Genomic DNA, 13,732 nt, shown 5'->3' on the forward strand with positions numbered 1-13,732 from the left:
ATGAATTCCTTTTTTGCGAAACCCTCAACCCGAACCATTGCAAACGATATATTCCAGAAAGTGGATCAATTCTTTAACACACATGGCATAAACTGGGAGTACGTTGTTGGGGTGTGCACCGACGGTCCTCCAACAATGCTTGGTTGCCGCTCTGGCTTTCAGACAATGGTGAAGGAGAAGTCTCCTAATGCATTTGGTACGCATTGTACACTTTCTCGCCAAGCATTGATGGCTAAAACAATGCCCGACCATTTGAAGAATGTTTTGAATGATGTGGCCAAAGCGGTAAATTTGATCAAAGCCAATTCTTTAAACTGGCGTCTTTTTGCTGACTTGTGCAAGGACAATGGCTCCGATTTTGAAACGCTTTTACTGTACTCGCAAGTGACGTGGTTATCCTAGCGAAGAGTACTGAAAAGTGTCTTCGTTCTAATAAGATTAATAAATTTCTTCGTGGTGCTAAAAAAGAACTGCACAGACAATTCTGCAATATTCAATTCCTTATATGTCTCTCCTTTTGGTCGGCATTTTTAAATCAGTTAATTCTGTTAACTTAGCACTACAAAGAAAGGACATCACCGTTGTCATGAAAAATGACTGCATTTAAAATGAAGCTCCATTTGTGGCATTCTAAATTGGAATGTGAAAATTTTGTACCATTTTCAAACCTCAATACTTTCCTTGATAAAGATGACCTTCGAGTTGATGTTGACATCCTCGACATAATGAAACAATATGTCTTAATTTTTCACGCTGAAATTCAAAGATACTTCCCCGACCTACAAAACTTCGAAAACGTTCATCATTTCACCACCTATCCATTTTCAATCTCTGTTGTTGACCTTCCATCAGAAGATTAAGTCATTCAAGAACAGTTCATCGACTTGTTGAATGATGGAGGTGCAAAAAATGCCTTCCATAACATGTGTTGCAGTGAATTCTGGATTGAAATGATGCTGTCCTATCCAGGTGTCACCAAAATGGCCCTCAAATTCATCGTTCCATTCACAACAATGTACGAATGTGAGACGGCTTTTGCAACTTTACTCGCAATTAAGACAAAGGTTCACAATAAACTGGATGTTGTGCATGACATGAAGGTCGCATTATCAAAAACACAGCCTAATATTGAGGACATATTACAGACCAACCAAGCAAGTTCACTCCTCTCATTGAAATTTTTTATTTTACCAGTAAAATTTTATCGCATGAAAAATTATTTTATACAAAGTCATTTTGCTTTGTTTGTCTTCTCTAGTTTTTTTTCCTTTTAGGGTCCGCTAAGCCTCGAAAAAATGGACGAAAATTCTGAAAAAGTTTGGGAACCAAGGATATAAAGGGAAGTAGATGAATATCATAATTCTGCCAATGATGATGATAATGATGATAAAGATGATGATGAGGATGAGGAAGATGGTTTCAAATTTTAGTATGAAGTCATCAAGTTAGGGGGAGGGAGTAAGTCAACTACATCGACCCCAGTACTCAGCTGGTACTTATTTTATCGACTCCGAGAGGGGTCGATAACAACAACAACAACAAAAATAAAGGATAAAAGGACCGAAGTTGTATCTAAAGAAGATACTACTGAGGAAATAATTACAGATTGAAAGGATTGCTGTAAGTTAATGTTAATCTCGATGAGATTTTAAGTAAAGAATAAAAAGAATGTCGCTAAATATCACAAACACCATAATGCATTTCTATTGACATTCTTCTAAGTTTTGCTTAATTATTGAGGATTTGGTACTCGTCTTGCATATATTGTAGCCGGTGCATTGTCCATAAGGAAAAGTTATTTGATTAAAACAACTTGAGATGTAACTATAAGCAGGAATCAGAACCGGATAGACTTTAGGAAGAATTTTAGGGAAACGGGCACTTAAAGTGAGAGTTTGTGACAATTTTTTTTTATCAAGAACAACCGGAACACAGCACATTGCAGATATAAAAATAAATAAATGCGCCATTTTAAAGCCTAGCCAGGATCATGGGCCCGGTTTCAATGGCGTATGTGTTCCCCAGCTGGACGGGACGCCAATCCATGACAGCGTTACTCATTTTTGCCAGCTGAGTGGACTGGAGCAACGTGAAATGAAGTGTTTTGTTCAAGAACACAACGCGTCTCCCGGTCCAGGAATCGAAACCACAATCTTACGATCATGATGTCGATACCCTAACCACTGAGCTACGCGCCTCCACGAATTTCGGATAGAGTTCTACAATATTTCTACAAAACTGAACATTTTTCTATTGGGTCTGCATTATTTGTGTATATATCTGTCTCGCTGTTCGTCCGTCTATTTGTCTCAGTAGATAGACAGACGGACAGGCAGTACTATAGCTTAGTGAGAACTGATTCATTGAAAAAAAGACATCAAAGGTTTAGGTAATTTCTGGGCCTAAAGGGGGACATGTATCCTCTGGACTACAGTTTTGCCTATGTGAACAAACAACCCTTGTAAACAACGTCACTAAAAGGTGCGTAATAGTAATAATATTACAAAATGGCCAAAGGCGGTGAGCTGGCAGAATTGTCGGCGTTCCGGACAAAAATACTTAGTAGCATTTCGTCCGTCTTTACGTTCTGAGTTTAAATTCTGCCGATGTCGAATTTTCCTTTCATTCTTTCGGGGTCGATAAAATAAGTACTAGTTGAACACTGGGATCGACGTAATCGACTTACCCACTCCCTCGAAACTTCCAGACTCGTGCTAAAAAATTTGAACCCAATATTAAAGAGTGGTCAGTGAAAACATGCAGAATGGCCAATGAAAACGTATTATTAAATCACTTAGACAACTTGTGTTTCAGAACATGACACTTTTCCTTCTATATAAAATAATCTAACCTCTAAAAACAACTAGTCCACTTTCTCCGTAACTTGATAAGTTCTCACGAAACTATTTTCATCACAACTTGACCACTTTCATCATAATTTGACTAATTTCCCTATAACTTTCGGCATAACTTAACCTCACTTACGATAACTTCTACAGTTTCATCATAACATATTGAATTCTAAAGCACAACATAGTATATATGTAGTTTTATAATATTTCTATTGTACAACACAATACATATTTTACTTTAACTTGCTTCAGAAATTGAACTGCGGCCATGCTGGGGCAACTCCTCGAAGGGTTTTAGTCGAACAAATCGATCCTAGTCCTTATTTCAAGCCAGGTACTTATTCTATCGGTCTCTTTTTTTGCTGAACCGTTAAGCTATGGGGATGTAAACACACGAATAGTTATCAAGTGGTGGTGGTGGACAGACACACACGCACATATATATACAAACACGACGGGCTTCTTTGTTAAAACTCCGACGAAGTTAAGTACGTTATTCAACCTTCTAGGCTTGATAAAATATAGCACCAGTCAAGTACTGTGGTTCAACACAACTGCCTGTTCCTGCCACCAAACTTTGAGGCCATGCACCTACGTAAACGTCTACCAAATCCACTCATAAGGTTTTGGTTGGCCCGAAGACATTTGTCCAAGGTGCCACGCAGTGGGACTGAACCTGGAATCATGTAGTTGGGAACCAAGCTTCTTACCACACAGTCACTTCTGCGCCGGTAAATAATTTGTAAATAATATTTCTAATAATGTAAAATAATATTTCTACAGATCAAAACAGACAACTTCTATTTCTACACTCCAAAGCATTCTACAGTATAGCTCAACACAGATGTAAGAGGATATTCGATCAAAGATTTAAATTTAATTGCGAGATTCGAAAATTCTACGTTTTATAAATGTTCTTATATTAATTTGACGCATAAATTTATATATCTTCATAGTATTCTCTTATTATGCTAAAGGATTTTATGATAATGAGCTAGACAATATAAACATTGTGTTCATTATGTTAAATACTTTTATGATAATGAGCTAGACAACGGATTGAGGTTAGTGAAAAATTAGGATTCAGTAACAATAAATATTAAGTATTACACCTTGTCGTTTTATTTCTTTCTCCTGCCACCACTTTTTGTTGTCTTCTTCCCTCTCTTCTTCTCCCATTCCTTTATCTCTTTCTCCTTCTCTCACCTCTCTCTTTCTCTCTCACTAACCTTCCCTCATCTCTCCGCTAACACTCTTTCTCACTTCTTTCTTTTGATGTCTTACTGTCTGATTACAATAGATAAGAATAACAATTGCGGTTACCCAACAATTAATTTCCTTTTGAGAGCGTAACTTCCGAACACATGTGATGAACAGAATAACATTATAGATCTTTGTTCAGTTGAGGAGCGTCTGAGCAGAGACAAGATGATGTAGTGGTCCTAACTGATCACTGGTACATCGCTATAATGAGGAACAAACACTTCCTTCTCAAATGACTCAATAAACCTTGTTGTTTAGTTCCTAATCGGTCCTGATTAAGCCTACTCATGAATTTAACCATTCCAACCATAACCATCACTACTTTTTCTTGACATAATGTATTTTGAGCAACATTGTATAATGCATCTTTTCCTTTAAGTAAGGTGTAATCTGAGGGATATTTAACTGTTATTTCTTATAGGGTGAGCAATCACTTGGAGACACACCCTGGTTCGAGTACAGTGAATTGTAAGTAGCGAGATCACTGTATACTTAACGACGGTTAAGTTCATTTGCTATGAGTTTGTGAGATCAAATCATCCCACGAAGAAGGATCGTCTCCAGTAGACTTAACAGCTGGTACAACTACTTACAACACGATTGCTTATGACATCTACATTCCATTTATTTCTTGGTTGCTGTCGTTGACGGTGTTGTATTAATGTTTACTTAACATAAGTGAATGAGTGAAACTTAATCGACTATTAACTTGTGAACATTGAGGACTTGTTATTCCAGTGAAACGATTTGCTTTTTTATTAATCAGTGCGTATGTATATACATTGTGTGTGTATGTATATACATGCGTGCGTGCGCGTGTGTAGGTCATAAAAGCGTCTGGTGAAAACGAGGAATTAAAAAAATAAAAGAATTCTGTACATAGATTGATTTAGTCGGCCGGCAAGCTACGGTAAATTATCAGAGAGAGATTATTAACTAATAAAAATAAATAAATGGCAAAATAATTACCCATTCATTTAATCTTTTAGACGTCATAGATTTACATTCATCGCAATTATTTTGTTGAATGAAAAGAGCAGAGTATTTGAAAGAACATGAGCAGAAACCAATGAACCAATCTCATTTGAGATTATAATTTGAAATACTAGGAGCCATGACAGAAAATAAAACCTATAAACTGAGAAATACATACAGTCAAATTGAAACTACATTACTACAATGGTGTGATATTGGGGACATGTTTTCGGTTGAAAGTGAAGAACTTGTTTACAGAAATTTATCCAAATTTTCAGTTTACTTTTCACTCTCTCCGTGTTCACTAAACAAAGACATCGAAGTAAGGCTTACCAAAGCTTGCCAGGCATTTACAAGACCTTAGTCAACATTGAAGTTTAAGATTTAGAGTTTTAGGATAAAGACACTATAACAACATTGTCAATTTTATTCTTATGTATATAGCTCAAACTGCTGGGGAATAGTGAAAGTAGGTATGAATTAGGTCAACGTTTTTCACTATGATTGTCCTAGGAAAATCTGTTTCTTCTTCTGATTCAGTTTAGCGTCAAATGAGGAGCTGTACTACAAAACTGGTTGCAATAGTGTATTCCTTGAAATAAACGCAAGTGTGATTAAAGGCTGCGCAACGCAAAATAGAACCGTTTGCAGTTTACACGTTACCCAATTATTTCATTTGTATTGAAGGCGAGCAGTGACAAATGTATCTTACATGAAACAAAGCATATAATCAAATAGTCAAAAGCCATATTTTGCATTTGGGAAGAGTAGAATTAAAATAATATACTGGAGTCAAAAACCGGGTATCTGTAGAATCGTTTGAGTGACGGACGGGAAAAATGTGTTGCGGTATTAAAGTGCATATCTTTACGTTTTGGATTCAAATCCTGCCAAGATTGGCTTTGCCTTTTATTCTTCAGGGCCAATGAAATAAATTACTTTCATGTGCACTGATAAATCTAATCAACTATACTCATCTTTCAAATTTTTTGAAATCCATATACTGAAGACAATCGAAATGCCATCATTTAACTCCACAAAAAGGAAACAAAAATTTTGGCTTGTAGTGTTAGAAAAAAAAATGTAATTATCGTAATTGTGTTTCTGATATGTCGAAGTCTTCTAGCCAATTATACAATGAGTCAACAATTTAGTCTAGAAAACACCTGCTATTTAATGTTACAAGAAATAATGCTTGCTAAAAGAAAGAAATTAATAAATCGTAGAATATATCAATATGGTAAAGATGTTCCTATGAACAGTGTAGAATAGTAGAAAGATAATCACGGTATTGTCACACACACACACATACATACATACATACATACATACATACATACATACATTCATACGTACATACACACGCGCATACATACATACATACATACATACATACACACGCGCATACATACATACATACATACATACATACATACATACATACATACATACATACAATAACTGAGTCTGAATAAACAGGATAATGATGTTGTGGTTGAGATTGTTTGATGCTATTTAGCTCCATGTCAACTCTGATTAAGTAGACCTATGATCAAAAACAATCTAACATTGATCCTCCTGTTTGATTTTTATTTTTTTCAGGTGATGTGTATATTATCAATTTATCTTTGCTTTGTTTTTTAAAGAAAATATAGTGTGGTTTAAAGGAGATTTAGCTGCCATTTCTAGTAATTCAAGTGACCAGGGAGAGGCTTTCTCGTTAGTTTGAACTAATATCATCGTACTGCAGTATAAATTGCCTACCTTTACAGGGTTGACTATTGTAGAAGATTCGAGTAAGTAAAAATTACTATTTATAGTATCAAATAGAGATCTCGTCGATGAAAAGATAAGTTCTAAGTCAAGTTAAAACTGCGTTGCTCTTTTATAGTAGTGTGGGGAAGAAATTAGCTTCGTATCTACGTGGGTTTTGGTTGAATTCCGTAGCGCAGCACCATGAGCAAGCGTCTGTATCAGCCACGGGTGAATCAAAACCTTAGGAATGAAAATTGGTTAAAGAAAACAGTGGAAGCTCATCGAAGGAATCGTTCATATTCTTGAGTGGTAGACTTAATTTGTGTTTCCGTTAAACATTACCTATTAGCCCATATTTTTAGTGGAGTGCGCCTTGTTACAAACATTCAGGACAAGTTTTGATGTATAAATATCAATATTAATCGTTTACGTAGGTGCATGGCCTCAAAGTTTGGTGGCAGGGAACAGGCAGTTGTGTTGAACCACAATACTTGACTGGTGCTATATTTTATCAAGCCTAGAAGGATGAAAACCGTACTTGACTTCGTCGGAGTATTAACAAAGAATGTAAAATTCCAGAACAAATACCACAAGGCATAATAGTATATAAGACGCTCTTTGTCAATTTTGTCAATCCAGGACTTTTCAAATATCGAACTTTATCATATTTTGTGTTCCGACGATAAGAATTCCGTCGTTCAGTCAACTGAACTACACACGTTAAATTCTACAGACATGCTTGTGTAACTTTGACGTAATTCTTAGGCCGAATGAGTGTGACACAACATATGACAAGGCCGAACCTTTTAATTACAGGTACAATCCACGCAGTTTCCCTCAAACCAATTTCACAGCCAAGACTTGAACCAACCCAAAGTTATGATACTAGGCACCAGCATCTACTCCAGCATTTTATGATTTCAAGGCAAAATTCTTAATCATTCGGTCTTGTTTATGTGCAATGCTTACTTCTTGGAGACTTACGCGAAACATACTTAAATAATTTGCTAGTTCATACGATTGTTACGTAATAAAACAATGTTAAAACTGTGTGTGTGTGTGTGTGTGTGTGTGTGTGTGTGTGTGTGTGTGTGCGTGTATTTATAGATTTCATTGAAGTACACCGGCAAGGAACCGCTGCTTCTCGCATGAAGTTCGTTGCACTAAAGCAACCCTTTGTCATTTTCGCAGTCTAATATAAACTTGCCCACAAATTGTGATATAAAATAAATCAATAAAATCATTCAAATCTTCTATCATAGAAAAAGAAAGTATGTAATATCTGAACCTCCACCGTCCCACCAAAAAGAACCCTCATATTTAGGACTGGAAGGCTTTTCATCATAATCTGATCGCTCGGGGATTTGCTTAGAGCTAAACTACTACAACAAATTTATTACAAAACTTAAATGTTTTCTTATATGTGACTCAAAGCCATACATTTTGTGCCAAGAAAAAATCGATTAAAGCGTAACCATAACTTGAATGGTACTTTGGTACTTATTTTACCAAACCTAGACGAACGGCCGAAATATGAAGCCGACCTCGGAGGGATGGAAAAAATGCAAAGTAGCCCCTTGAGTAATTTGAATTCAAAAGAAATAAATACTGCAGAATATTTTGGTTTGCTGCACTGTCGATTATCAGATCCATCTTTCTAATAAACCTTCAATAAAATAATAAGTTTATCGAAATAATACATGAATAATGATGTTAAATTAATGTGAAACAGGATTTAGTTTTGATCTTGTTCAATGAGTTAGGTGTTTAAACTATTTCAAAGTAAAGAAAATCACTTTGTCACGCTTGGATTGAAAATATTTTATACAGCTTGATGTTTAAACAAGTCTCGTATTAATCAAAATTTACATTTATGACATCTTTGAAAAATTTAACTGTAAATTCATGTTACATCACACTGTCAAAAAGCTTAATTGGTTGATCAATTAGTCACCATTTGCAATCAATAGGTAATATATTTATATCTCCAAGGCGGTGAGCTGGAAGAAACGTTAGCACGCCGGGAGAAATGCTTAGCGGTATTTCGTCTGTCTTTACGTTCTGAGTTCAAATTCCATCGAGGTCGACTTTGCCTTTCATCCTTTCGGGGTCAATAAATTAAGTACCAGTTACGTACTGGGGTTGATCTAATCGACTAGCTCCCTCCTCAAAAATTTCGGGTCTTATGCCTCGAGTGGAAAAGAATATATTTACATCTCCGAAATTATCACATACTTGAATTTCTTATTTAATTTTTAATCGATTGTTTTCAATTTTGCTGCACAGATTTACAGGATCTGAGAATCAGTTGTCTATATGGTTCAAATCATACAGACAACTTGCAAAGTTGCGCATAACATTTTGTGTTATACGCATTTGTTTTTCACTATTTCAGTATGATTTTTTTTTTGTTACTATATAGTTGTTGTTACTTGCACTTTTTCATTGTGTTGCATTCTACAGATCCCAAATAGAGATCCTATCCTAGGAGTTTTGAATTGCTCTCTACTTTTCCAAGTACTGGTCCTGATATTAAACTAGAATAATTACACAGTTTGGGTTGATAATCTTACATGTTAAGAACTCAGTTTGACGCCTATCTATCTATCTATATCTATATGTGTGTGTGTGTGTGTGTGTGTGTGCGTATGTGTATATATGTATATATATATATATATATATATATATATATATATATATATATATATATATATATATATATATATATATATATATATATATATGTATGTATGTATATATACATAAATATATATATATATATATATATATATATATATATATATATATATATATATGGCATGAAACACTGAACATGTCAACAGATGGTTCTTAAACCATTTAGCATATAGTCATAGCCAGTCAGATAACTTGCAGCAAACCTTGTTCGGTATGCGGCATTGACAAGTCAAAACAATGACAAAACATCAATGTCTGTTGCTCCAAAAAAGATAAAATAAAAGCGGTTTAATGTGAGCTGCCTTGCTTGTCTATGACTTACTTTCAAGTGTTTTCACACCAAGGGCATTGGAAATATATTCTCTTACGCCTAAAAAATGCAGCCGCCCAACGAACTAGCAACACGCATACACCTTGTGTATGTATGTTCGATTTATGTGTGTGTGTGTGAGAGAGAGAGAGAAAGAAAGAGAGAGAGAGAGAGAGAGTATATATGAAATACTCCTAAATGATTTACATATACCTGTAGCAATATGTGATGTTAAGTTGTTAGAGTATTGATGGTGAGTCCCTATGCATTAGACGGCAGGGCCATCCATATCGAAACCATGTTCATAAAATTAGTTAATCTGTGGAAGATTCATTCAGTCGATGTGTTACCTATGTAGAGAATATGGTCTCAAATATTTGAGAGTTGTCTTGGCTATGAACACAATCTAGAGCTTGAGACACTTCATAAACTACTTCAGTTTTTAGCCTGACAATCTAACTACTAATCGTTCATCAGTTTGCATCAATCGGATAATTAGTGGATTATAAAGCTATATTTTTTAAAAAGTACGATAACACTTGATGAAATTCTACTACGAATTATGATATTTCTGGAGAGCCACAACAACCGATTACAGTCAGCGACATGAACCAATGAAGAAGCATTTATGTTGTCTCTCGATTAGAAATAGTAGTGTTATGTCCTTCAAGTTACAGCCAAGATGCGTTAGGTTATAAAGTCTGAGGCGTAGACGTCTGGTCAGTGTTATAATTGATATGGTGTTTACAAACATCCTTGTGGAAACTTCAACAACTTTTCAAGTACGTATCAAAATAATCTCGAAGCAAATTATATATTTTTTTCTAATTTAATGATGCCATCAAACCATATTTCTGATAATTTATAATAAATTACTGTTTAATTTTAACTGGTAACATTGCTTGGACAAGTATCAAACTATTTTTTATGAGTTCATGAGAATCATGCATTTGCTTCAATGAAACTTTTTCTTCATCAACTGGAATTTCCACAGATCTTTAGGACAGTCAATCTATACGTTGATTGCAAATATTCGCTAGAGCTTTTCAATGATAATTGTGGCTATATGATTGACCAAACTCAACAAATTATTCAATATCTTAATTTTCAAGCTTGACTTTTTCCTTTCCTCAGAGCAAATATGATGCACTATCTCTGCGTGTTTAATTATATGCTGTTGTATTCTTAACACCATATCCTGCAGTAAATGGATTCACAATCTTCTCGTTGTTCATCTGCACACACTACACGTATAAGAGTGCAAATTTCTTGTATGTCCCTCTACTTGCATGGCTCTCTTGTGTAAAACAAGTACTTGTTTGAAACAAGCTCTTGTCGCTTTTAGATTGACTGTCGTCATCCATAAGTAAACACAACATTGAAGATATAGATCAAATGAAATGAATTCAGATTTTAAAGGAATTTAAAACCATTTCAACCACAGATTTACCTACTATATTTTATCTAAATATCTACAATCTAATTTATTCCATAATTTTTAATATACTTTTAAGTCATTTTAATTTTCTTGCTTTTAATTTTCGAAATTATGTTAATTTGCTTCGAGGTTATTTTAATTTGTGTAAAGATTATTTAATTCGTACATAGAAGGGTATAGTTTAGTTGTGATTTAGCTATTATAGATGTAGAAAGCACCGCGTACCTCCCTCGAACAATACGCTGAGAACAAAACGTAAAACATGATCTTTTCCCAATACGCAAGGATGAGTACGAAGAACTCAATTTGAAACAGGTTAAAAGTTTTGAAACCGTGTAATTTAACCAAACAAAATGTGTGTATGTGTCTGCGTGACCATTTCACACTAGAATGATATAAAATAAATACGAGGCATGATATATGAATATTTTCTAATTTATTTTCTATCTCCACCTTTTAGCTATTGTCGTATTTAACTCCACCTATTTGATGTCAGTAAAATTGCTTTGAGAATAACGAATCAACTGTAAAAGTGAACAGTTCCATCACACGTTGTTGTCTATAACGTGACGAGAACTAATCCTGCCAAACCAGAATTACTCCGTTTATAACTCGTTTCACGACCTTTGCCTGGCGTAAATATCTGAAAATCATCAGCGGATGTACTTTATCGTTTACTTCTTTAATTGTGGATCCTGCTGCGTTTGTCGTCAGAGAGACAGGACTTTGTGTGAATGTTAGTATGAGTACAAGATAATACACATAGAACAACCATATGTATGTATTCACACATATACATACGTTCTGTGTGTGTATGTGTATGAGTGCGTGCACGCGTGAGAGTATATGTATGTATGAGAGAGTGTGTGTGTGTGTGTGTGTGTGTGTGTGTGTGTGTGCGTGCGTGCGTGCGGGCGTGCAAGTGAGAATAGACGTTCACATATAGAGGTGTCTGTTCGTATCTATGTATATAACTATAAAATTTTGTGCGTTCACACACACAGACATACACATTCCTAGACAAACACAGCGCGCACGCACACACACACGCACACAGATATCCATACATACATACATACATACATACATACATACATACATATGTGTGTGTGTGTGTGTGTGTGTGTGTAACTGTGTGCGTGTATGTACATACATACATACATACATACATACATAAATGCGTATACTACAGGCTTCCTTGGTGTTTCTGTCTGCCAAATTTACCTCAGAGTGGAACTGAAACTGAAGCCTCGTAATTGCGAAGTAAACTTATTAACCACAAAGCCATTCACACGCACTCGCGGCACACGCACGCACGCACACACACACACACACACACACACACACACACACACACACACACACACACACACACACACACAGTATCGAAGTGCGTGAAGCATCAGTTCTACCGATTTTCTTGCCTTATCCTCACTTTCGAAGCATATACTCTCGAACATCCTCCCAATATCATCAGGGGAAACATGACCTTAGGGCTTCTTCAGCTATTATTTTGAGGGTGTGATAAGCCGAATTGGTTTCCAAATACTTTCTCTCGGAGTAGTGCTGTAATATAATTCAAGGGTCATAGATAGGGGCATTGATAAAGAGGTTGATTCTTAAATTATTGACACCTAAACCCTGAGTCGGTTAAGGGAGCATACAACTTTCCAGACATCGGCCGGAGCTCCTAACTCTTCTTTTGAGGGGCATATAGAAGCTCCGAGTTTTGGAAAACAGGGATGTCACCCCTGTTTTCCTTTTACTGCATAAAATCGATTGGTAAGAAGCATTTTCTTTGTCGACATGATTTTACCACATTCTCTCTTTTGCTTGGGGCAGACTCATGTCCAACATCTCCGCTAGGTTTGCTTCGCGAGCAAATGATGACTTGCTGTTGTTGGTGTGCTCGTTATTTTTTACATTTTGTCATATAACTCTGTGTAACATGATTTTTGTCCTTGAATAGCAACTCTTACTTCCTATTTGCTTACCCCTACAAAGTATGAAAAATTGCTAATATTTCCTTCAAACTTTGCTTTTGTTACATTTATTCAAACTCCCAAAAAATACCTTGCAACACATGGCTATGATACTCTTCCACTACTCCTGCTCATGATTAGAGATGCACATATAGTCAGGCATTGAGAGACATGCTCAAGTGGTTTTGGTGAAGCAACTGGCAAGCAAATCTGTGGTATTGAGCTGAATATTTGCTCTAACGATATTTGTACTTGAGCAACTCAGCGCTGAATCTGTCTGAAATGTAATGGAAAATAGGTCAGTTTCAAAACATTGATGCCTAGGCGACTAAAGCAAAGTTTGAAGGGACTAGTAGTGATTTCCTTTGATTTCTAGATAGAAGCAAATAGGAAATAACACTTACTGACCAAAAACGAAAAAGTAAAGATTTTGTCATGCAGGGTAATTTACGTTTTCACT

General features: G+C 35.7%; 1 protein-coding gene across 1 annotated transcript; it reads left to right on the forward strand.

The window, feature by feature from the left end:
- Window positions 1–402, forward strand: LOC106876171 (zinc finger BED domain-containing protein 5-like). The gene has a single exon (XM_014924601.1). It carries the CDS (start codon window positions 1–3, stop codon window positions 400–402), a length of 402 nt encoding a protein of 133 aa, XP_014780087.1.
- The last annotated feature ends 13,330 nt before the right edge of the window (window positions 403–13,732 follow it).

This window comes from Octopus bimaculoides, chromosome 1, assembly GCF_046866305.1.
Source record: "Octopus bimaculoides isolate indiv1 chromosome 1, ASM4686630v1, whole genome shotgun sequence".
Taxonomy (NCBI): Eukaryota; Metazoa; Mollusca; class Cephalopoda; order Octopoda; family Octopodidae; genus Octopus; species Octopus bimaculoides.

What these genes read in the sequence shown, in the direction of transcription:
- LOC106876171 (XM_014924601.1), top strand. Translation starts at nt 1, where the DNA reads ATGAATTCCTTTTTTGCGAAACCCTCAACCCGAACCATTGCAAACGAT.